This window comes from Ctenopharyngodon idella, chromosome 9 (assembly GCF_019924925.1).
Source record: "Ctenopharyngodon idella isolate HZGC_01 chromosome 9, HZGC01, whole genome shotgun sequence".
NCBI lineage: Eukaryota > Metazoa > Chordata > Actinopteri > Cypriniformes > Xenocyprididae > Ctenopharyngodon > Ctenopharyngodon idella.
The window spans coordinates 18,798,859-18,824,003 of record NC_067228.1 but is presented as its reverse complement, the minus strand read 5'-3'; the positions used below and the strand labels follow the sequence as shown (position 1 = coordinate 18,824,003).

The window sequence follows — 25,145 nt, the reverse complement described above, 5'->3', positions numbered from 1 at the left end:
CTTATGCAATACATCATTCAGTTTCTGCAGCAAGAATATACGGAACATCACATAATGTTTATTATGTTCATTATGTATATTAGTTAGATCCAAGCAGCATGCCATCATCTAATTGATCAAAAATATATTGTTAATTCAAAAAGCTTTGTGCAATTACCTGGTCGACTAGTTTAAGAACAGCCATATCATGTGAAACAGTACATCCAAACTCCTGAAAAGACCTGGAGGTGAAGATTAATAAAATCCAGACGAGGCTGTTCTCTTTTTTTACGGGAGGATGATCCTGCACAATGATGTGGCATCAAAGCTTGCTTCCTGCTTTGCTGTGGATCGCACCCTCCAGGGGCCCGGGGTGATGTGACGGCCGTGGCCGGGTCTGCAGGCGTTATCTTCGGTAAGCGGGAGCAGCTGTGGCCGCTGCCTCACCACCAGCGCTCCGGCGCTCCGGGAAAGAGGAAAAGGGGAGGGAGGAAAGGATGCGAGGGCTGCTGTAAACAATCCGCATTTACAGCAGTGGCAACAGCAGCGATACCGATTTCCGATATTATATCTCACTCACTTATGTTCTGCGTTATGTATTCATTCGTTAGAAAGAAATACAGGAAGTCAGCGGTTTTTTGTATGCTTCCCCCTTGCTATTTTCAGGATCCTACTATGGCGAAGGTCTGACTTATGAATATTAATAATATACCCAGATTGGCTGAGAGGCAGACGCTGTCCGAGTGGGCGCTGTTGAGATGGCCAATTACCGAATCCTACTGCGGACTTATGAATAAACTACCGTTTCATGAATATTAATTAGGATATGTGACTGGATGCTTCAGGGAGAATAGGAAATAACGTCACGAAAACCTGATTGATATTCATGAACTATTCAGTCACCATAGTAGGATTTGTAATTTCGTTTCTCCTTCTGTATCTGATGCACAGGATTGTCAGTTCTTCCGAGGGGCCAACATCATCGCCTCACTGATGCCCTCGCTAGTCTGACGAACAAACGAATCATTCTAAAGAATCTGTTCTTTTTAATGATTCGTTCAGTGAGTGATGACTCCAACGTAAGTGAATCGTTTTAGTGTCCGAACGAACCGATTTGCTGAATTAATTCTCAAAGCCAGTCATCTTTTTAATGTACGCACAGAATACAGATATCTCATCTGTTTGAGTGAATATGGATTTGTTTTATCATAATAAATTTTATGGTGCCCGACTTTCAGGAAGCTTGTACGGTTTGTAATTGTCATTGAATCTTTCGATTTACACTTAAATGTAAGATGAACACTTATGTGATTAGGTTTTAATTGGCTGCTGTTCTCTGTCTCGTTGCTTGTGCAGTTAATAAATGACTGCACTGCATTTTTCAGGGAATGAACTTGAAAACAGGAACTTGCCCACAATGTCCCTGGAAGCAAATATCAGTGTTTGTTTGTGCTCTGCTGGATGACATCACCTAACAGACTGACTGTGTGTTACTGACTGAAAGAGAGGCTATATTTAAAGAGGCATGAGAGTTTGGCCTGACAGGTCAAAGGGAGATCACAGGAAGTAGCTGTTGCGTTTACACAGGAGGATATAGTGAAATTAAATTATTTCCTAAAACATTTTAATATTTAATAAAAACTGAGAGGTAAGTTTGAGTTCAAATATTCCCAAACTTACTTCGGAATGAACATGAAGTCTTCCAGGTAAAAGGCATATGTTTTTGATCCAAATCATTCTTTTATTTAAACTTAGTAGCCAAGGAACACTGACCCAAAAAAAAATAAAACTAAAAAAAGAATATTTTCCGTCAAGATCAGCTCAAACATATAGTGCAGACCACGATAAACCCCATTGTTTACAATTTCATTGAAAAGAGCAGATGTTATCAGAAAGGATGATGTAAAAACGATGTCTGAAATTCTCTACTCGAGTATAGCCTCACATTGTTTCAGATCGAGAAACTCCAGGACCCCCATGTTTGTGCAGAACCACAAATGACATTCTTCCCTCTATGTCTGCTGTTATGTCTAAGCAGAATGTGGGAAATAAGCAAACAAAACCTCATATAATGGATGCATTTAACCAACATCCTTCCACAAGGAAATGGAAAAAATAAATATTGTACAAAAAAAATTCTAACTATAAATTTTAAAATATGGTAAGCTTTAATAGTACATGACTTAGGTTTAAAACGTCTTGTAATAAGCTTGATCAAAGGTCTATGTTCAGGCTGCAGTCCAATCTGATTTGATTTTCAAATATAAAATGTTAGGAATGACTTTCCCAGTTGTCATTTTGCAGGTGATGAAACTTAGCCAGTTTTAGACAACATCTAAAACTTAACACTAAAAAAATAAAAAAATCAGGACTTAATTTGGTCGTGCTAAACCATTAAAAACATCACAGAGGAGCTTAATGACTTTTAATACACAAACGTTTATTCAGCCAAACTAAGCAACATTATAATAAGAACAGATGTGACTGAGCAAGAGTGAACTTGACAGACCAGCACATGTCTCAAGTTAAAAGACTTACTGAAGATAAATCACATTCCCCAGAAACTGTGCTACAACCTTTACTCTCACTGTGCATGGTGCCACGCCGTAAAAACAGAAACGTCTAATCCAAAGATCTAAAAGCGTCACGTTTGACAGATTCTTTTTTTCGACATTTTTCTGTTTTTTTAATAAGAAATTAATTTTAGACCACAGAATCTGTGGCACTGGTTGCAATCTACCAGAGAACATAAAAAAATGGACCAAGTCCTATAAACCATGAATTAGACAGATATAGGAGGAGAGAGTGCACATGTAAGGGGGTAGACATATTCACAGGAAGTAATCCAGCTCATAGCGAACATATGAGTTCTTCTCATCGTTGAAGACAAGAGGATAATGTGCGATCAGTGCATCCTGGGAGCCGATATAGATGGAGTTGTAGATCTTCCAGTACACGTCACGCACTTTGCGAGCAGGATGGAACAAACCCTATTGAGGGAGAAAAAACATTGAGCCATTAGATAAGTCTTTACAAGTCAAATTTTTTTTTTTATATAAATAGCAAACAAATGTGCAGATTCCAAGTTGGAAGTAAAATGTACCTGTAAGCAATATTGCAGCATGCGGCAAGGTCCAATTGCCACCCGCAGACCCTCGAGGGCCCCCATTACAGCTTGGATGACATGAGGAGACGTTTCGAAGACATTGGGCCAAACATAGTTGAGCAAATGATTGAGAGAATCTTCACAGCCAAAGCCATAAACTCCCAGAGACATATGCTGCACCACAGCACTGGCTGTTTGTCTGTGTACTAGATCCCTAGAGAGCAGAAATACAGAAAGTTATAGAGTACTATTGAAAACAATCTGCATGTTTTAAGTGGCAACTGTCTTGTGAAAAGCAACAATCTACTTCCTTACCTATCCATCAGAGCATCCTCCAACAGAGGTGTGACGGCATAGATATAATCTTTGCCCATTTCACCAATATACTCAAAGAGGAAGGACAGAGACTTTAGGACACCGTTCTGAACGTTAAGCTCAGGAACACGATACTCATTCATCAACGCAGGAAGCACGGTGAATGGCGAACACGTCTCGGCCACAATAGCAATGGCTACCGTTGTGCACACACGGTTCTGACGCTCTTGCACCTTCAGATTGTTGAGCAGTGTGGCCAGCACATCATGAGGACTAGAGAATTAAGAACAGGACAAGTTAAAAATCAACATTTTCATACCTCTAATAACAGATTCTACATTACCAAGAAGGATTTTGTCCTTTACCCAATGGCCTTGGCGATGTAGCCAAAAGTGTTGACAGTAGCTCTGCGGATGGCCTTCTTGTGGGCTTTCAACAACTCCAGCAATTCAAAACAGATTCGCATCCATTCCCTGGCAGACACGTACTCCGCACCCCTGGAAAGGACACAATGCGTTTAGGAGGCATTATCAGAATTTTTCAAAAGTTAATGGCTTAAATTCTGCGAAGAACCATAGGACTGACCTGTCAGCGATCCTGCCCACTAGATCAATGCAGTTCTCCTGCACCTTCTCATGTCTGTTCTTCAAGATGGGAGTCAAACGTGGAAGCAGGTCTTTGATAGGTGGGGTCATCTTGTGCATACCTGAGAACGGGACATTTAAACATTTATTCTAAGTCAACAGAAAGCAAAGCAGTAGAAACAATATTCAAATTTATCAAATTTATTAACATTGACGCACCAAAATTAGTTTAACCAAATCTGAATTTAGAGTTTCCATTTAGCTGCAAACCAATACCGAAAAAATTGTTTGGAATTGTGTAACTGAACTCGGGATGCTGTTTAGGATGTCGTAGTAAAGTTCCTTGGCTAGGAGATGCCTCTCGATATTTAAGTTGAACAAATTTTACATAGTGCTACTCTAGCATCATGTTTAACTGTTGTAGTTTACCTACGTTGTGTGCACAAAATAGACGCTGAAAGTCAAAGAGCATCATCAGAAAACCACTAATTAATCATTACTTTTTAAGTCAGCCCTCCAAAACCATTATGGTGATTTTTGCTGCTCTGGATGAAAATGTTTAGTTGCTGACATTTCAGTGCATTACTAAAAACAAACATTGTGGCCAAAGTTTAATACTCTGGAGTAATGCATCGAGGCTAGCAAGCACCACTAATTAAATGTTTTTGCCGACACTCACCAATGACATTGACGATGGCTTTAAGAGCTCCAAGAATGCTACCCAGCACTTCTGGGTATTCTTCTCCCAGATACTCGTACAACACCACACCCAAATGGCCCATGAGCTTTTCCTACAGGGAAATGTCAGAGCAAGATATATATTAGTAAGCACTATAATTATTTTCATTTAACCAGCATAAGTATTTTCCAGTCCATAAATGAACATAAGGGCTTCCCTCACCTCTTGGCATGTCTTCATGACCACCGCTGTGCGAGAAATCAGGTCAGCGGCCTGTTGACGGACTTTGGCGGATTTGTTGTTGAGACGCCACAGCACTGTACCGCAGATCTGAGGCAAGTACGGTTTAACTCTCTTACCCAGAGCATTCACCACCGTACCAAAGCCATTCAGCATCACAGAGTCCTGGAGATACAGGCAAAATTATAATGCAAGAAGAGTTACAGAACAGGATTGTTTAACTGCAGCAACGTCTGAAACTCACCTCAGTGGTCTGTTCCTGAAAGGCGTACAGGATACCATCAATAAGCTGCTCCTCCAGTTTGTGATCGATGTCAGCAGCACCAAGGTTGCCCATGATTTTCTCAATGGTCTCCATCACCATCTTTCTGTACTGCTCAGCTTCATCCTTCAAGTCATCCACGATACGGGAAATAATCTCAGCTGCGCCTACCTTATTGGCCAGCTCCACTGTAGTGTCCACTAACTGTAAAGCAGGTAAAAAGACAAAGTTAAATGTGTACTGATTATAGTTATTGTTTTTCCTAATTAGGTGATCTCACAAACCTGTCTGTAGTTGCGTCTATCCAATGCCATTCTGTGCTGCCAGAAGTGTTTAAAGAAGGGAGGCAAGATCTCTGTTTTAATGTAATTGGCTTCCACACCATCTGTGCCACAGCACTGCTTCACCACCTAAAATGTAAAAAGAAAAAAGGTTAGCCTAAAATGTTCCAAAAAAAAAAAAAAAAAAAAAAAAAAAAAAATCACGTTTTTAATGCTTCTGAATAGTTTTTTCCTGACGCACCTTGAGGACAATCTTCTTCATCTCCTCATCAGGAGACTGGAACTCTCGGATGAGGATAAGCATCACTTCTCTGGTGTAATAGTTGGCATATTCAGCATCCATCAGAGGAATCAAGTATCCAATAGCTTTCAAAAAGGCAGCAAGACCCTGAAACAACACAAAAATAGTGTTCAAAACATTTACTAAAAATAACAATCCTTTTAACCTACGTTTGAAAGCAAACTTACGGTACAAATAAAACAACGACTTCAATTTTCCATTGATCAAACATGCTCACCTTGCCTCTGTGTTGCCTGATACCTTTCCAAAGAGGTTTCAGCACAGAATCAAAGGACTCGATACCGTACGGCGTAGCAGCTTCAGCCAGGGCAGCGATAGCCAGAGCACTGATGGTTCGCACTTTCTGCTGCTCATCCACAAGACCTGAGGGAAAAACAACAGATTGAGAGTGGCCCATATAGCAGACAATGTTAAAGAATTTTGGTACACCCAAATACAGATGGAGTCGGACAGACTTCACCACAATGCCATACTAACCATGCTCGATAATCTCCACCAAGCTGCGGAGATGGGGCAGGATAGCACAGCCCATGAGAATAGCGATCTGCTGTACAATCTTGATGCCTGTGTGACGAGCCTGCCAGGATTTCTTGCTCTTGCAAACAGCCTTGAGGAAAGGCAGGAGAGATGGAATGCCCAGGGCAGACGCAACGACGGCAAAAGCACGAGCTGTCGTATTTCTCACATACTCATCCATGTTGTCAATGTCAGGCCTCATGGTGGAGATCATGGTGGCCAGACCGGCAGCCTGTGAAAGAAGAAATGTAGATTTGATTAAAGCCTAAATAATTTCAACATTTAATTAATAACTGTTACCAATGGGATACTGTTATCAACCAAAGATGATATTTTCTATCTTAAGTCAACCATCTTACTTTTGCCAAGTTGGAGATGATCTCTCTACCCTCTACTCTAGCATAGTAATCTTCATCAATCAGCAAAGGCTCAATCACCACAAGAATCTGCAAGAACAAACAGGTAAGTTAGAAAAGACCAATGAAAAGGAACACATCCACTCAAGTTTTAAAACCGATGCTTACAGGTAACTTGGACTTACCTTGTGGACGTATGGTCGAACCAAGTCATCAAGTTTGTAGAGAATACGATCAATGACTTTCACCAATAGATGACGCTCTTGGTCCTCCAGAGTAGGAGACATCAGCAGTGGCAGGATCTGGTTAAATAGGGGTCCTGCACCAAACTCTCTGGCCTTATCTGTGATTTGACGAAGAGCAGCCTGAAAGGAGAGAGCTCATTAGAAATCATATTTGCAAGATTACATGTTACAGTCCATTAAGTTTAAGAAAGGATACTAACCTTTCTCATGGGAGGTGTTCCATTCTTGATCTTCAGAAGCAGCTTCATGATCTTGCGCTCCTTCTGTTCTTCTGGACTGAGGGTGGACTCATCAACTTCAACCTGCAAACAGGGATGGGGTAATCAGTCAAAAAAAGAATTCAAAATCATATTAATATGCTTATAGCAACAACAACAAATTTGAATACTACCACTGCTGCTCATGCAGCTGCTGCTACTACTAATGCTAATAATTATTATTTAAAATATTAAATTAATACTAAAATAATAATAATAATAATAATAATAAAAAAAACTACATTTTTTTTTTTTTTTGAAGTAACCCAAAATTGTACATGGGATATCACTGTTGTACATGTGACTCACCAGCAGTTTGTCAAAGTACTGGATGTCATCTGGCTTGAGGAAGGGCAGGTTTCCAGAGGGCTGGTCATTGACTTGTTTCATAGATCTGTCCTCTGTTTGCATGTGGAAGCCAGTCATTCCTCCGATGGGGGTGGGAGTGGCAGCTAGCTTACGCGCAGGGGTGCGGATGGGCACGTAGCCTGCTGGTGGGGGCAGCACCTAGAGGAATTGGCAGATGATCAGCAATTCCAATCAGCAATTAATTCAATTAATTCATTTTCACACAGAAACAAAAGGTGTTCTGTAGATGTTAATATAATTACATACTTTGTATCCTTCTGGAAACATGGCATCCAGTTCCTCATCAGTCAATGGGCGGTTCCTCTCATCAATCTCTCGCTCCCAGCGCCAAGCCTGCAGCTGTTCTGGAGTCATGCTCATCAGGTGGCCTGCAAACATAGAGAAATTTACAGCATGTCCACAAATTGATGCAAAAAACATCATTAAATTCAACAACTATACAAATAAACAACAATATTGGTCCTGTACCTGGAGTGGGCGTGGCCATATTCATGGCAGGTGTACCCAGAGGTGTTTTTCCAGGGGTGAGCAGAGGAGTTGAAGAGCCCATCTGACTGGCTGGTGTTTCATCCCATCTTGACTTCCTCTTGCTTGCACCCGGGGTGGGCGTCTCACCCACTGACTCATCTCCTCTATCTGTACGTGGAGTCTCAGCCCAGCCACTGCCATGACCAGGTGTCTCTGAAACACAAAATAAAAACAACTTATAACCACTCTGCTTTAAGTACCTACTATTAGAAATTGTACAACAAAATGGACAGAAAATAAAAGACCTCTCTCTGTCTTTGGTGTCTCGTCCCAGCGGTTCTTGCGCACACTGGAAGAGGCCCCTCCATGTCCGGGAGTGGCATGTCCAGGGGTGTCTCGACCAGGTGTGGCAGCTCCAGCTGGGGTGTGACTCGGTGTGGGCTCCCACATACGGGTACTCGGAGTGGCTCCCGGGGTCTCGCTACCTTTGGGACGGCCTGGTGTCTCGTCCCAACGACTGTTGGAAGGTGTGTGTCCGGGTGTATGTCCGGGGGTCTGGGTAAAGTGAAGATCATGATTAGAAATATTCCTAGGTTAAGTGGCTTTGTGATAATGTTGTTTAAGCTGCAACAACTAATTGATAAAATCCATAAAATTAATAATGAAAAATTTAATTGACACTTAGATGAATTTGATTAGTAACATTTGTACACAATGTGCACAAAAAACTTGTGCCTTTACAGTAGTGAATAATGCATTTCATTACATCTTAAATACAGTGAAGGAAACAGACTTTTTGCATGAATTAAGTTGCCCAAATATGAGAATACTTTATATTATGTGCTTTAAACAAACTTGTAAGCATATGTTTTAAAGACTGAGCGCAATAAGTTGCAGCCCTAATATTGTTAGAGAAAACAAACTGACTTCAGAAGATGCATCTGCCTGGTCCCAACTGGACATTTTTTTGGGTGTGGCGTTGCTGGGGGTTTGGTCGGCTGTCTGATCCCAGCGACGTTTGCGTTTGGCCACAGCAGCCTGAGAAGCAGCAGAGCCGTTCACTGCTTTCAGCTCTCCAGATTTTGCTTTCTCTACCATCTGCAGCCTGATCTCTCTCTGGAGAAAGTAACATGGAAGGTTTTAGTCAAAGGAAAATCTCTTGATTTTACTTCTTGTGACTTTTTGAACACTAAAACAAAAGCACAATGACGCTGAGAAACATTTACCTCTTCTTTGGACAGATGCTGCTCCTTCATAACATCCATGTACGTCCTGACCTGCATCTTGGGGTCCGGTGTTTTGCCCCCTATGCGAAAGAGCACCAACAAAATGCGAGAAGGTCAGCCAAGTGAGTCTCAAAACCAGTGTTTTCACACACAAAACACTACAGTCAACTGTCCCTGAATAGATGGCCTTAAATGTTTAAATTACTGTCCTCTCATAACACAAAACAACCCTAGGCAATAAAAGCTAAGCACTCTTTACAGTCATACATTAAGAACAGGCAGGTACAAAGAGGTTTCTGTTGCTTTTAAGAGGAGATAAGGAGAGGATATAGCCATGATGCAGGGTCCTGGGCTGCGCTCTCCAGAATACGTACACTTTCAGTGCCAAGGGTCCCTCTGCAGTCAGACTTCAACCGGCAGAAAAGAAGCCTAGAAAATTTCTCTTTACCATTAGTAACACTTTGGAAAAGGGTTTGAACTCACACACACAATAGCATACCACCTGTTCTGCTCTTGTCACTCATTTATAAACAAAAAAAGGGGAAAAAAAAACCTTGTAGTATTCAAAAACCGACTTCTAAAATAATTTATTTTACTATACGTGTTGCAGTCAGAGACACTGAACACTTCGGGGAATTCTAATAAAATCTTTAAAAAGTAAATCATAAACAGATTAAGGACTTAAAACGCACACTTGAGTGCATAATTGTGCATCTGGTTTCATTCAAAAAAAAAAAAAAAACTATGATGAATTGGTTTTTTAAAAAAAAGTTGAAATGAGAAGGGAGGACATGAAGTTGTGAAAATTGTCCTTGATGAGGCTTTAAAAATAACATATAACTTCATAAAAGTAAAAAAAAAAAAAAAAAAAGGTTTTGTGAAACCATGGTGGATTCCCCTGAAAGGCCCTCTGGCCTCACACCTGAGCAAAACAACCAACTATGGTCTTGATTTATCTGATAAACACGCTTCTTTTTGTTGACCATAACCTACACAGGACGAGTTGCTGCACCCTTAAGAGAGTGCAGACAGGACTGGCATAGCAGTACTGCTGTAGGAGAGAAATTAAGGACAGTTAGTATGGGCCTGTGGAATCTTGGTACACAGATTCTTCAATAGATATATCTCTATTTTATAATAATAAAATAGAAATATATTTACACAACAGTTTTGTAAAGCTTCCTCTGTCTGGGACTACATGCAAGACGTTTTGCCTGATCCAGAATCAATTCCCTCCCATAATCTGATCCCGAATATTGCAGTTTTGAGAGTGTGCAGCCTGTTTAAACATGTTCTGAACTTCCTAATCTCCTTGCTAATTCGTAGCAGTGTAAGCACCCACAGGCCATAGGTTTAAAGATACTAAAATAGCTGGAAAAATTTTATTGGATGTTCAATTTGGCTTTGTAACAATACAACCGGTAAACACAGTTAATTGTAATGCTTGTCCACAGGTGGCTCAAGTTTATTTAGAGCTCCACTCTTTTTTGGAAGGAAAAAAAAAAAAAAAAAAGAATTACTGACTCTGACACATCAGGGGTGTCTAGCAAACATGCCATTGGGCAAATATCTAGAATATATTATGGAAAAAGAGAAAAGTGAAAATAAAACTTTTGCTAATACTTCAAAGTGTCTGTGTTGGAGGTGCCTGACTATTGTACTGCCTGTTTCACACAAAAAAATACATTAACCCTTCGAACAACACACCTACCTGCAACTTATGCCTTGATGAGACAGATGACACCACCCAACCAACTGTCTCCCAAAACCTTTGCTGCCAAACTCATTTATAACTATTAATCCATCATAATTAGTTCTCAGTGCATTCTATTAAATTATCTGTGTCTTACTGAGACAGTCTTACAGGTCAGTTGAGTCCAGAGAGCAAGCTGTTGGGTGGTGTTCGAAGGGTTAAGCAGCAAAAAGACCGGTCTGGACCGGAACTTCATGGGCAGAGTAAATACTGATCGGCATGGACAGATAAAATAAACAGGAGAATAATGGTGTGAAATTTACCATCAGCAAACGGGTCGTGACGCTCTGGGGAGATGATCATCTTTTGTCTGCGTTTCTTGTACTCGTCCTCGCGGTCCGAAATCTTCTGTGGTCTGTGTTCAGCAAAAGGATCATACTGCAGGGTGGGCAAAACAGAATATTTTATAACCACAGTTCTCTTTTAAAGACTACAACAAATGCATTTGGGAAATACATAAAAAAAAAAAAAAAAAAAAAAAGGTGAAGCTTCATTGAAGACTTCACAAAGCAAAACAAAAAGAATGTTGCAACTTGAAGATGAAAAACCTGTTAATTACCTGCTCATCTGACTGAGGAATGGAATTGAGAATTGCAACCGGTGCATGATATCCTGGTTTCTTTTGTCCAAGCAGACTTGTGGAAGAATCTTCATCATCATCCTGAAATAAAAAAATAGTAGGGATCAGAAACATCACCATGCAGTACTTGCACATTCTGACATGGGTTCTTCTAAAACTGAGAGCATTATATCATCACTTACTTCTTCCTGCTCGTTGGCAGCAATTGAAGTCACATATCCGGCAAAGCGGCTGTCACTGCCTCCGTAGATCTCCTGGTCATAATATCCAGTGGAATCAAGGCCGACTCCCTGGTCAACTCCCTCTGCCAGGGCGGCTTTCATCCCCTGGATTTCCAGGATCTGAGCCTCTATGTCTAAGAAAAACAACAACAACCAGAAATCAGAACCCCAAACTACCTATAAACTGCTTACAAATATTTATAACTATCAAGAAATTATTGAATAATTTCTGTGACCCATGTATGTATGTATATATATATATTAGATAATAAGTATATATATTAGATAATAAGTATATGTATATATATATATATATATATATATATATAAATAAGTTAGATAATACATCGCAATCTACTATAATATAAACAAGAGTGCGTAATGTATATTGTTTATTTTACATAAAGATTCACGCGTTTTACATAAGCACAGCATATATCTGGACAATGAATACTACTCATATTTCTACAAACTAAAGTTTACCCATTATGTGGTTTGTTATCTACATAGAGGTTTAAATTGAGTGTGGAATGGGAAAACTTTAGTTCTGTGTTTGACTGTGTTTGCAACGCCATTTTGGTTTCAATACATCGACGTTTAACCAGCGTATTTAAACATGTACACAATGAAGACAGACAAATTGCATAAGGAGTAATACGTATTTCTGCAAATGGATGTTAGACATAACTCTGCTATAGACCACAATACAAATCTCTAGGATTTGTTGATATTTCTCATGTGCGCCACGGCCAGTTTTATTCAACGATCAGACGCCATATTCTATTCACCGCCTCAAACTGGTCTAATTCTGCTTATTTCCCGCTAATTCCACTTTTACGACAAGAAACCGCACCACAACTACAATATGTATGTATGAACGACAAAATACGATATATTCTTAAGTAATAATTGAATAAATTTACCGTCATGTGTTTTGGCGATCTGCGCCATTTTCGTGCTGCTGTGTGCGCCTCAGTACCGGAAGGCCTTTGACTGCACATCCGACTCTACTGCGGTCACAAGAACGCGCATGCGCAAAGCACAAGCAAGCACTAGTCAATACAGCTGGCAAATGTCAACATTCTGTAGTCTACCCCCCGCTTTGCTTGAGAAATGCAGCCATAGTGTAGCTTTTGGAAGATTTCTTTGTGCTTACATTTTTATTGCAGACTCCAAGATATAGGTTATTAAGATAAAATGCAATGAAGCTATTTATAACACACCTTAATTAATGAAATATTTATGTGGCAAAGACCACACTTTATTCCGAGCAATGGCATAAGGACATGTTATTTTCTATCTCTATACGGCACAAAAGAGCAGTTCTACACAGCTGTTCTAAATCTGTTCCAAACAGAAGGATTATATAAGACGCATATATACTCACATTGTTTCAAATGGATACGTTACAGTGAGGCAGAGATCCAACTATAGTTTTTAAAAAGCATTATGGAGAATCAACAATAGCGTACATTTTCTCTGGAATGCACTTTTGAAATGCTTTTGAAAAACTGAATAAAAAACAAATGCCATCATTCAGCATTTACTGATATGAACGTGTGGCGTTAGTTTGGATCTGGAAGAAATACATAATATATATGATATATAATTTGTATAATTGTTTTATTATTTTAAATATTCTAATTATTCCAAATTAATAAATGTGAGGTTAGCGATCAGCTGCCAGGCAATGAGCATTTTCTTATCAAAATTTGATAGCCTGAAGGGAAGTTTAGAGATACAGCACAATAAAATGGGGAAGACCAACTACTATGGAAAATACATCGTTGTAAAAAGTGTTCCAAATTGAATCAGGGCTATCTTATATAATATCAGTTTCATTGACGTAATGACAAGCAGTCAGTTTAGTCCAGTAGTAGTTTTTATAACAGCTATAATACGGGACAGATATATGCATTTTAAAGTAATGTTATTTTCCCAAAAGTATTCCTTTTTTAACGTATTTTATCTTTTTCAAACTTAATGCTTTTACATTGCGTCCTCAAACAAATTTAGCTGTAACCTTTACTAACTATGCACTGTAGGTCGCGCAGTCTGGGCAACCCAATCCCGCATCCCGTGACAATTCTGCGCACGCAAACCCTCTGCACAATTAAAACATTTACGTCAGTAGGCTCACTTTGTGACGGACGGAAGACTTCAACCAATCAGAAGCCAAGAGAGACAGCCTCAGCCAATGAGATCCCAGGGGGGGTATCTGAGAAGGCTGGTCTTCGAGACGGGAAAAGAGTTCTCGACGGGAGGAGGCGAAAAGGAGGTGAAGTGAAGATGGCGAGAGGCTCCCGGTGTTTGAGGAGAGCGGTGGCGGAATGTATCAGAAACTTACCGTCCACAACCAGTCGAGAAACACCGGGCAGGAATGGAGTAAGGTAATTAACTACGGTTTAATGCTTCGCAGGGTCTGTGGGCGGTTATGTGAAGCTCGAAGTGTTCAGTGAAATAACTCGCGAGCTGCTGACGATAGTTGGACGGTTAGTTTCGCTTTTACAAATGGATACAATTTAAGGCCAACCTGACACATTTGTGTCAGTAAAACCTTTATTTACTGTCCAACAATGTATTAATGTATTCGACGTGCTCAAATAAATGTGTAAAAGAACACACTAACTTTAGGAGGGAGGGTGGGTGGGAGCGAGTCACATATCTGGTTGCCAGATAAGTGACAGTGGCAAGGTTAAGATATTATGTAATTGACCAGGTGTATCTAACAAGAGCTTTTCTCATTTTTGGAATAAATGATTATCAACTGCATGCAGCTGGTGTTAATTCGATTTTTTTAATGTAGCTTCAAGCTTTTCAAGCTCCAAATGCTTTGAAGGGAAACAACAAAAAGTGGGATTTTCAATTTTTGGAAAATCTGATCACCAACTGCATACAGCTAGTGTTAATTCAGATTGAATTATTTAATATAGTGGCAGATCAGATGCAATCTTTTTTTTTTATTATTGGGGAGATAACAAACAAACTTTTGGCACCTATTGTGTAACCACATATAGTGCCACAATGATTTCTTTAGTAATTTCAGACATCTTTGCAGGTATGAGTTTACAGGATTCTGCAGAATATGTGACATCACAAGCTAAGCTGTGACGTTTATCACCTGTGGCCAGGGACGTAGTGTACCCATACCAAGTGCTATAACTGCCTGGCATAAGGCCACCTGCAAGTGTCTGTTCCGTCACCATCGGCTGTCACAGTTACGCCATGCTTCACAGTTTTTAGCAGCACTTGCGACCACATGAATGAATTTGGCTGCCGCTCTTTCCATTGAGGAGATATTGTGCCATTTTTAGAGCAAAGCCCCATCCCCTTGTGTTTCAGATATGTGTATGTGATTGATCATACATATATTAGACACATTTTAATGTAATGGGGTGTTACTACTGCCCTTGACTTGGTTACAGGTGTCAGTGATCACGCTCTCCTTGTGATTTATGTCTTGACAAATAGAGGGCAGGTGAACGTCATGGATTGCATATCCTATATTTCCTTTAACTATGCTCTCACGGCGTGAATGTGCAACTCCATAAGGTTTTGTAGTTAATGATGAACTGTTTGATTCAAGAAGTACACTTTCTAATTCACAACAGCTTTATGCAGCTTCTATTGTGAATTGGTTGTGTGGTCTAATTTGTAAGGCTGGTTGCATCACAGTTGTTGGCATTTTTAAACCACTCATTAGCATTTCAAAAGCTTGTCATTCATAGCCTTTGTAAATTCAATTAGTCAGTGCATAACAATTAAAACAATACAGGGTACTCTTAAACGCTACATTTTTACACAATTGCACATATAAAATTTGCACATGATAGAGCATTGTGCTTAAATTCTGTGCAACCACATCTAGGCTACACTTACTTATCACATGCTGTTTGGATTTTGGAAAGGCTGTTGACAGCTGTTTGCCTTTTTTTGAATTATATATTCAAATCTTAGTAACAAAAGTAGCAATAAAGAGTCTCCATAATTATAATTTATTAACAATTGTTCAGTTGTTTCTTAGGGATGCCTCAAGTAATTTAGTAATGTTGAGACGGACATCACTGAAAGTGATTCAGTGTGGTAGCTCATAAGTTTGTGAAACTTATCGAATGGTCATTAAAAGAACTGGCTTCGGAGAGTCGTTTCATGAATTGGACAACAGTGGTTGTGCTATGTTTGTGTGCAGCCCACCAGGACGACTCAATTTTGCAGTAGTCTAGATTTTTTGTTGTTGTTGTTGTCTGAAAATTCATGTTATTGGGAGTAAATTAAGGCCAACAAGCAATTGTTTTCACTATTCTTAATCAAAGCCCTGTCTTGATTAAGAGTCCAAATCTTGTTAATTGCAAACCGCTATCTAAGTTGATCACTGGGTCTCTCCACTCTTATCTGACTCATAGGAGTCGTCTGCTGTCTGGACATGTCCAACAAGCAGATAAATTATCACACTAACAAAGTACGCAGTCTTGTACAATGCCACTACCTGTCTGAGTATAGGTACTGAGTATGCTGTTGCTGAATGACATAATTTCACCCTGTTTTATCAACAGATATCTGTCTTCATGTGGAATTCTGATGACCAGAGTGCCGCCCCTCTTCAGGTCTGTGTCAGGTCGTGCTGTGGTGGCTCCTGCCAGGAGCTTCTTCAACTTCTCTGAGTCCTTTAACAAGAGGAAGGAGTACTCTGAAAGACGCATTATTGGGTATGTTCCCAACCAAGTTGGATATGGTGCATGATCTGTTTCTATTTTTAATTTTTATTGAGGTCCATAATTACTTTAGCCCCAGTGTCCCGGCAAATGTTGTTTATGTAACAGGGCATGGGAATATTTATTATGTCAGCTTTCTAGGTATCTGGGGTTATTGGAGTATGGATCTGTACTAGTTAACTCGCGTCATCAAGTTACTTAGGAAACGCTTCTGACAACTGATGCCTGAAATTTTAGAGCAGAGGATCAGCTGTCCTGCAGAATAGAGCCCCAGCACATGTACACATACTAAATTTGATGAAGGACTTGTCTACAGTAGATGAAGTGTGAACTATAGGTATACAGATGTATAGTAAATGCATTCCAGGACACACTACATCCGCCATGTTGGCATCCTTCTTTGACCCATGTGTTCTTTGACCTATGACATGCTAACAACAACATAAGCAATTCACTTTGGTGTTAATCACACTTGAAAAGTGCTACCTAGCTCACAGCCCCCCTACCTTTATTTTTATTTTTTTTATTTACTTACTTATTTTGAAAAAAATTCAATTTTATTTAATAAATGTAAAGGTTTCTTTCTTTCTTTATTTTTTATTAAATTAGTTCCATTGACCTTATGGAATAGCAAAATGTCTATATGTTGCACAATTCAGACTCTTAGGGTGTGCTCACACTAGGCACGGTTGCCTTGAACCGAGCCCGAGCGCGATTGTGCCCCTCCCGACTCCCCGGCTGGCCCGCACTCACATTGCACTTAACGTTCCAGACCGGAGCACGCTTACATCATATACAATGCAACTTTTTGAACGGGAAAAAAACAGGAAAAATTGCACTTTCGCTAAGATACTGCCTACCCAATATAGGCTATTTATAATTTATTCCACGCAGCGATTTACAATAGCTCTTATCAGAGGATTAATACGAAGGCAGCTGAGGTTAATGGAGGAATTTACAGCTTTATTCGCAAACTACAATTCCTGTTCATCAATAAGGTGAGAAGCAGACCCGTTATAAACCCAAATACACTCAAATTAATTACATGAGTTGATAAGTGTACTATCAAAGTAGTAGTAAAGATGTTTGCTGTCATAATGATGACAGTAGTGCACACAAAAGTAGTAGCTGTTCCTTGCTCCGGCACGGTTAGCACTCACACTGCACGTGTACCGAGCTCGAGCCCGACCGAACCGTGCTCTGGCCCACCTCTTCCAAGTGGGCCAGAGACGGCTAAACGAACTGGGCACGGAACGGAGTGATCACACTTGTCAAACGAACCGGGCTTTGGGGGTCAAACGCGCTTGGGCACGGTTTAGAGCGCCTAGTGTGAGTACACCCTTAGAACATGCAGTATGCTATTCAGGTATTGTTCACCTACTGAGAACTAGTTTGTCCAGCAAACAATTATCTAAGGAGCAATCAGACTTACTTTTTGGATTCAGATTAGACCAATCTACCTTTTTATGACCAGTCTAGATTCGGACTAGATTCTACAGGAAGGAACGTTCTCTGTCAACTCAGGTTTAATCCAGCGTTTGCGATTAACTCTGAAGCACGTGCACCTGAAAGTGTGACACGTGCGGCAAACAGCCAATCGTATGGAACATGTAGAGCATCTTATAATTGCAATGTGCAAAGCATCTTATACAGGCCGTATAATTTATATAGTTTCACAAATACCACAAAAGAATACATGCAAGCTTAACCTGTTTTAAAGCTTTATATTAATGCATGCATTATATTTATTTTAATTTAAAAGCAAAGTTTAGTATTGTCAATTAATTTAATAATTATATTAATATAGCAATGAAACCACTGAAAACCAATCCACCTTCATGAGCCCAAAAAAACAGAGTTTGCTCAAACTAATCTTGAACTTACCTGGGTAGAAACTGAAACCGGCTTTGTGCAACCGGCCACAGAAGGCTATAAGGAGTGAGCCATGAGAATCACCATTGTACCCTTGCATTGAACCATACATTGCTTCAGGGGAAGTCCTTGTAATAAATGTACCGTCAGTAGCTTTGGATAAAAGCGTTATGTGAATATGCTAAATGATTATCCAGCAGCAAACCTGAGCACCTGTGTAGTCAGTGTGTTTTGGTTTGATTGTGGTTTACAAGCAAATGGGGAGGGACTTGAGTAATTTTAAGATATATATATATATATATATATATATATATATATATATATAAAAAAAAACATTTTATCTTATCTTTTATCTTTAACTTGAAGGTCTTAAAATGCTCCAAAATGAGACCTTCAAACCTAAGACGTGTCCACTTTTACCTCTGACGGACCCTGTACAAAAAACTAACTGTAAACAAACAGTGTTTGACCTTTCTTCTTTCTTGATTCCATTCTGCAGTGACGTTCAGCAGTGACTCAATCCCACACTGATATCTGTGCCTTCATATCTGATTGGTTGTCTGAATCGACCATCAGAAACATGTTTCAGTGACAGCACTAAATCCATCTTTGTCTTTGTCTGAGTTATATTTAAATCATCCAGTCTCCTTTGCAGTAAGGTTATGAACTGCCATGACCCCATAGTTACATTTATAGGAAAGGTCATTGAACTCTTCAGACTAACTGCAGATTCATTGGTGTTACGTAATGGCTGAAGGAGCTCAGGGCTGGTAATCAGAAAGTTTATAAGCTATCACCATTGTGCCCTTGAGCACTTAACCCTGGATTACGCCACTGTATTCAGTGTACTGTAAGTCACGTTGAGTTAAAGTGTCTGCTAAATTACTACTTTCCTGCGTAGAAAGACCTTTCCCTCCTAAGAGATCTACTCCCAAAATAAAAACTAAACAATTGGTGTGATTTAGTGGTCGACCGATATTGTTTTTTTTGACGGCTGATGCCGATATCTTAGAGAGCAAGGTGGCCGATATATATATAATAAATATAATGTAATATTTATTTTAATTAATATTAATAAATTATAAGTAAATAATATGAAAATAAATTGAAAAAACTTTAGATGGCAACTTCTTGAATCTGCAATTCTATCACAGTATTTTTCACAAATAAAGTAATTGTTTAAAAATATATGAATAAAAAGCAAGCAAATGCTGTAACAGGGCACTCAATTGTCTGGTAAGTTTGTGCGCACTGGCGATCCTTTTTTTTTTTTTTTCATATAAAGACAAGGTAACACTAATTTTACATACAGCACACAGTGAAAACAATATGAATGTGACACAGTGGGCAACTGGATATAGCTCAGCATATTTTAAAATCAAAGATTTAAAGTTTGTCGATCACATCTCCAGTGAAGCTGAGATCTACTTCTGTCCACATTCACTTTGCACGGACAGACCGTCATGCACAGTAACATGCTCATGCAGGCTACAAATGCACACTTCACAAGATCTCACAGCTGGATTTGATTAAATCTGCAAGGTTTGTGAAATTAAATTTTATTAGATATTCAGAGATTTGTTTAAATGATATAGATGCGTATTTGCTGATTGACGGTAAATAAAGTATTATAGCCTAGTTTGCTTTTTTGTTACTAATAATATAAAAGCAAACGCTATACTTTTTTGCATACCGTTTACTTTCTTGTTTAACAGTTCTATCTAATGAAAAAATTTAATATTTTTTATTTAAATAATTAAATATGACTGTTAAACAGTGACCGTAAACTAATGAAGATGGAGAATGTGAGCACTGTGTGTTATTTTAAAAATGCCAAATATCGGGCGATATATATTGGTCGACCACTAGTGTGATTTACACAGAACATTATTATATTATCTTGGCTAACAGTCTTTTTCTATGGCATGCAGATACTCAATGCAGGAAATGTATGAGGTTGTGGCCAAAGTTGAAGACTACCTGCTGTTCGTGCCCTGGTGCAAACGTTCAGACGTTGTATTCCGCCGCACGGGATTTTGCAAGGCCAAGCTAACTGTGGGCTTCTCTCCTGTGGTAGAAAACTACACCTCTCTCGTTTCTACGGTCCGCCCTCATTTGGTCAAGGTATATGCGTCTTTATTTTTTAATATAGATCTGTTGTATGAATTTATGGCAGTGATTTAGTTGCATGTACAGTGTTATCAGACTTTGTTAATCTAGTGTGTGAGCTACAAGTCTTTTCTAACTTCTTCTGCTCTTAAGGCGTCTTGCTCTGATGGAAAACTTTTCAATCACCTGGAAACTGTATGGCGCTTCAGTCCTGGTCTTCCTGGCTACCCCCGTACATGCACCCTTGACTTTTCTGTGAGTATTACAAACACAAACTGGTTTATCATCCTCAGGTTAAGCTGCACTGACTTTGGGAATGCTTTTGAAACTGACATTCTTTTTAGTTTACTCAGCATATGTAGATGGAACAGAAAAATAGAGCTGAACCTTTTTAGTAGTCCTAAGAATATTTAGTGTATATTTAATCTTTAATATTAAGTCTGAAGTATATTTAGGGGTATTTGCAAAGGCTACCATTTTACTATTGCTCATACTTTAAGGGATAGTTAAAAAAATGAATGTTTTGTCGTCATTTATTTACCCTCATGTCATCCCAAGCCCTTAAAACTTTCATTCATCTTTGAAACACAAACGAGGTGATTTTTTTTTTTTTTTTTTTAAATAGTATTTCTGTCCCTTCATTGAAAGTTTAAGCCAGAACACTTCAGATGCTGTTGCTTTATACAGTGCCACTTGAAAGTTTGTGAACCCCTTGCAGAATCTGTGAAAATGTGCAAAATTTTAACAAAATAAGAGAGATCATACAAAATGCATGTTATTTTTTATTTAGTACTGTCCTGAGTAAGATATTTTACATAAAAGATGTTTACATGTAATCCACAAGACAAAAAAATAGCTGAATTTATTAAAATGACTCCGTTCAAAAGTTTGTGAACCATTGATTCCTAATACTGTGTGTGGTTACCTGGATGATCTATGACTGTTTTTTTGTTTTGTGATGGTTGTTCATGAGTCTCTTGTTTATTCTGAACAGTTAAACTGAGCTCTGTTCTACAGAAAAAATCTCCAGGTCCTGCAGATTCTTCAGTTTTCCAGCATCTTTTGCATATTTGAACCCTTTCCAGCAGTGACTGTATGATTTTGAGATCCATCTTTTCACACTGAGGACAACTGAGGGACTCAAACACAAGTATTAAAAAAGGTTCAAACATTCACTGATGCTCCAGAAGGAAACACGATGTGTTAAAAGTCGGGGGGTGAAAACTTTTGAACAGGATGAAGATGTCCAAATTTTTCTTATTTTGTTTAACTATCAATTTTCTTCATTTAGTACTGCCCTTCGGAAGCAACAGAAGATACTTACATGTTTCCCGGAGACAAATTAAGTACAATTTACCTTGATCTTCAAATTCAAAAAGTTTTCACCCCCCGGCTCTTAATTCATCGTGTTTCCTTCTGGAGCATCAGTGAATGTTTGAACCTTTTTTATTAGTTGTGTTTGAGTCCCTCAGTTGTCCTCAGTGTGAAAAGATGGATCTCAAAATCATAGTCACTGCTGGAAAGGGTTCAAATATGCAAAAAATGCTTGAAATCTGAAGAATCTGCAGGACCTGGAGATTTTTTTCTGAAGAACAGAGCTCAGTTTAACTGCTCAGAACAAACAAGGGACTCATGAACAACCATCACACAACAAAAAAAACAGTCGTAGATCATCCAGGTAACCACACACAGTATTAAGAATCAATGGTTCACAAACTTTTGAATGGGGTCATTTTAATAAATTCAGCTATTTTTTTTGTCTTGTGGATTATATGTAAACATCTTTTATGTAAAATATCTTAATCAGGACAGTACTAAATAAAAAATAACATGCATTTTGTATTATCTCTTTTATTTTGTTAAAATTTTTCAGATTCTGCAAGTGGTTCACAAACTTTCAAGTGGCACTGTATAATGAACAGATTTTCTTTAGGCCTTTATTCAAATATAAACATTGATTAACACACATACATGAAACTCATCAAATATGTCAAACAGAAGCTGAAATGTACTTGCCTGACATGCAAGAACAAACCCCAGTGGTTCTTGCATGTCAAGCAAGTACATTTCAGTTTGCTCAAGAACCAGTGAGGTTTGTGTCCCTTTCAGTTTCTCTATTTCAAAACTCTTTATTTTAAGACTTTTCTGAGCCTTGAGCCAGCTCTGAGATGAGTTATAATATTTATGAATTACAACATTCGATAACATTTGATTCAAAGCAGAAGTTGAAAATCAGTTTAAAAAAAAAAAAAAAAAAAGACTGTACTTGGCTTCTATTAAGAGGAAATTAATAATCTCCTCATCCCATAAAGCCTTGCGAAAAATGTAAATGAATCAGTTTGTCTTGATTATGGTATCCTACAAAAACACACTGCTTTGAATAAATAACAGTGGCTTTGCTGTAATGCTGAAACAAGATCTTCCAATTACTTTCAATGCTTCTGGTGTTTGACAGTTAAACATTTTTTGTAATTATTTTGTTTACAAGTCATCACACTGACTTTTAGCGTGTACCATCATTTAACAAACTTAGAGCTTATGTTAGGTTTCCCTTGAAAGTTTTATGGGTTTTACCTAAGGAACCCTACTTGTAAGCTTTATAAATGTTGACTTGAGACTGTCTGTGATTCCCTGCTTCTGTCCGTTCCTAGATTTCCTTCGAGTTCCGCTCGCTCCTGCATTCTCAGTTGGCCACCGTTTTCTTTGACGAGGTCGTGAAGCAGATGGTGTCAGCCTTCGAGCGACGGGCGTCCAAGCTGTACGGCCCAGAGACACAGATCCCACGTGAACTCATGTTCCATGAGATCCACCACACGTAGTTCATTCCACAGCTTCAGACGGATGGGGAGGGGGTGTCGTACAGGGAACTGGGGGTTTTATTGAAAGCATGCGTTTAGAGTATTATAAAGACAGTCGAGAGAGCAGGAACTCTGTGCCTGAATATTGTCAGTGCCTGGTCCAAACAAAACAGATGATTTAATTTTTTTATGCTAAAAAAACATATGTGGCTGGATCTTTTAATGGGGGACTTGATTGTCCCCACTGAGCCCTGCCCCACTACCTCCATGTTAACTTTTTAAAACCCGCTGTCAGCATGGCACCAGGAGCCGTATATTTTTTATATGAGGACCTTGACATGGTTTTAAAAACAGTTGCCAAAAACCATCAGGGCTTCATGAATGGCACAGTAGACAAAGGTCATGGGTTTCTTCGAAAGGACATTATTTTGAGGTATTTTTAAAGTGCATTATGGAAAGATTGTCATGTTTGTCACAGTTTATGTGACAGGTGAGCAATGTATTTATTTAAAAGCTTTTAGGTGATCCTATATGATTTCAAGAAAGGGACGAAGGAGACTCGACTTGAGTGCATGCGTCACGTGCAGAAGACTGACTGTTACTGCAGCCAAATGCACATACAGCTCTATCAGGGTATCAAGGCTGCACACCGGACTCAGGTCTGTTGTATTCTTGCATACCAGCACAAACAAGGGCTTGAAAAACAAATGCTAAGAGGCTGACAAAAAACACACTGCCTTGCGTTATACAAATTTGCAGTTTAGTTCTGGCGGTGGCGCTCCAGTTCACTTCTCCAAAGGGTGCGAAATCTCATCATTTTAAGTGTCCAGATTAAAGACTGCTTTTCTCTCCTAGAGGTGTGCAATATATTTGTATGTAGTTTTTAACAGACTGCTCACCCATCTACGATATCCACTGCTTCTAAAAGGGCCCAAACTCTGGGAACAGAGAGTGTACAGAATCTTTCCCAGAGCTCTCATGTGACTGTAGTGAGGTATCTGTCGCCACAGACCTTTTAAAGATTCCAATCCATATTCTGCTCGCATCCTCATGCTTACTGCCTTTTTACAGAGAAAGTTACATATTATTTATCCTTATCTTAAAAACATGTATGCGTGTATCCTATATTTATTTTGGTTATGGGTTAACCACGTGTACATATCTGATGTAAGATCACAGACTAAACTTTAGTGCGCAATTGAGCTACAAAAAAACAAATGAATAATCTTTTTTTTTTTTTTTTTTCTTTCTTTTTGGGATCTTTTTTGTTTGTTTTAATTGAGGTGTTTTAATGAGTGTCGTGGGTGAATATATATCCTGCCTGCATGGTTTATAAAGTATTTTTATATGTAAAACCTAGCCTTGTGTCTGGTGTGGTTTTTGTTTTGTTTATCAACATCTTGTTCTGACTGGTGTCTAAGCTTAAAATAGGTTGATCATGTGAGGGTTGATATTAGAATGCTTCCAAGTAACCCATTTTATGACCCCTAGTGGCCAGTGTCAATGACGGCTCTAAGATCTAATTACAACACACTGCCCTTGTTGAAATGGAATATTAGAGTCATGAAAATGTGCAGAATGCACAATATGCTGCCTCCTATTTTTAAATTTAAATAAATAGTGTTTGAAGTGGAATTAATTATGCAATGGCATAAATATCAAACTGTAGCATGTAACATTTGTCACAAGACCTTTTATTCAGCAAGAAATGGTTATTTTGCATTGTTATAGAATACTACATTTCTATTATTATTATTATTATTATTATTGCAGGAAATACAGCTGTTTAATAGTATTAGTATAATAGTATTTTTATTCCAAGCCTTTGGATCATTGAAGCAGTCATTTATTATCCTGAGAGAAGTTTTGATAACACTTTATTACATCCTTGTTACATATGTTACATGTACTAACTA

At 38.8% G+C, this 25,145-nt stretch overlaps 3 protein-coding genes across 11 annotated transcripts in view; 1 reads left to right on the top strand and 2 right to left on the bottom strand.

Moving 5' to 3' along the window:
• Positions 1 to 676, bottom strand: part of ankrd44 (ankyrin repeat domain 44) — a 31,433-nt gene extending 30,757 nt beyond the window's left edge. Inside the window, exon 1 of one of the 3 annotated variants that reach the window (XM_051905553.1) lies at positions 158 to 676. In XM_051905553.1, coding sequence (XP_051761513.1) covers positions 158 to 184 — 27 coding nt within the window. In that variant the 5' untranslated portion in view covers positions 185 to 676. The remainder of the gene's footprint in view (positions 1 to 157) is intronic. The other 2 variants (XM_051905555.1, XM_051905554.1) reach the window with 2 other exon arrangements.
• A 1,722-nt stretch (positions 677 to 2,398) lies between these two features.
• Positions 2,399 to 12,829, bottom strand: sf3b1 (splicing factor 3b, subunit 1). Of its 7 annotated transcripts, XM_051905547.1 has the most exons (25): positions 12,662 to 12,828; positions 11,700 to 11,872; positions 11,497 to 11,598; positions 11,201 to 11,315; positions 9,185 to 9,264; positions 8,886 to 9,074; positions 8,264 to 8,513; positions 7,959 to 8,171; positions 7,737 to 7,858; positions 7,431 to 7,628; positions 7,065 to 7,166; positions 6,805 to 6,984; positions 6,623 to 6,709; positions 6,225 to 6,495; positions 5,965 to 6,110; positions 5,688 to 5,834; positions 5,450 to 5,575; positions 5,148 to 5,369; positions 4,886 to 5,068; positions 4,664 to 4,775; positions 3,986 to 4,106; positions 3,766 to 3,897; positions 3,401 to 3,673; positions 3,083 to 3,299; positions 2,399 to 2,969 (listed from the first exon to the last, which is right to left on the bottom strand). In XM_051905547.1, exons 1-25 carry the CDS (start codon positions 12,687 to 12,689, stop codon positions 2,811 to 2,813), a joined length of 3,948 nt encoding a protein of 1,315 aa, XP_051761507.1. In that variant the 5' UTR covers positions 12,690 to 12,828; the 3' UTR covers positions 2,399 to 2,810. The 7 variants fall into 7 exon arrangements, 5 of the variants coding, with proteins under 5 accessions (XP_051761507.1, XP_051761508.1, XP_051761509.1 ...); XM_051905548.1 differs by lacking the exons at positions 11,201 to 11,315; positions 11,497 to 11,598; positions 11,700 to 11,872; positions 12,662 to 12,828 and adding an exon at positions 9,559 to 11,096; XR_007931601.1 differs by lacking the exons at positions 2,399 to 2,969; positions 3,083 to 3,299; positions 3,401 to 3,673; ... (13 more) ...; positions 7,737 to 7,858; positions 7,959 to 8,171 and adding exons at positions 9,559 to 9,613; positions 10,178 to 10,235 and having other exon boundaries at positions 8,381 to 8,513; positions 12,662 to 12,829.
• A 1,130-nt stretch (positions 12,830 to 13,959) lies between these two features.
• Positions 13,960 to 24,588, top strand: coq10b (coenzyme Q10B). The gene is made up of 5 exons (XM_051905558.1): positions 13,960 to 14,128; positions 16,292 to 16,444; positions 20,254 to 20,446; positions 20,585 to 20,686; positions 23,083 to 24,588. The coding sequence occupies exons 1-5, from the start codon at positions 14,028 to 14,030 to the stop codon at positions 23,248 to 23,250; spliced, it is 717 nt and encodes a 238-aa protein (XP_051761518.1). The 5' UTR covers positions 13,960 to 14,027; the 3' UTR covers positions 23,251 to 24,588.
• The last annotated feature ends 557 nt before the right edge of the window (positions 24,589 to 25,145 follow it).

What these genes read in the sequence shown, in the direction of transcription:
- sf3b1 (XM_051905547.1), bottom strand. Translation starts at nt 12,689, where the DNA reads ATGGCGCAGATCGCCAAAACACATGACG. An exon ending in GATCGCCAAAACACATGACG is followed by an intron (nt 11,873 to 12,661) that starts GTAAATTTATTC and finishes TGTTTTTCTTAG; the next exon opens with ACATAGAGGCTCAGATCCTG. An exon ending in TGCTGCAATATTGCTTACAG is followed by an intron (nt 2,970 to 3,082) that starts GTACATTTTACT and finishes CTCCCTCAATAG; the next exon opens with GGTTTGTTCCATCCTGCTCG.
- coq10b (XM_051905558.1), top strand. Translation starts at nt 14,028, where the DNA reads ATGGCGAGAGGCTCCCGGTGTTTGAGGAGAGCGGTGGCGGAATGTATC. An exon ending in CCGGGCAGGAATGGAGTAAG is followed by an intron (nt 14,129 to 16,291) that starts GTAATTAACTAC and finishes TTTTATCAACAG; the next exon opens with ATATCTGTCTTCATGTGGAA. An exon ending in TCTGAAAGACGCATTATTGG is followed by an intron (nt 16,445 to 20,253) that starts GTATGTTCCCAA and finishes TATGGCATGCAG; the next exon opens with ATACTCAATGCAGGAAATGT.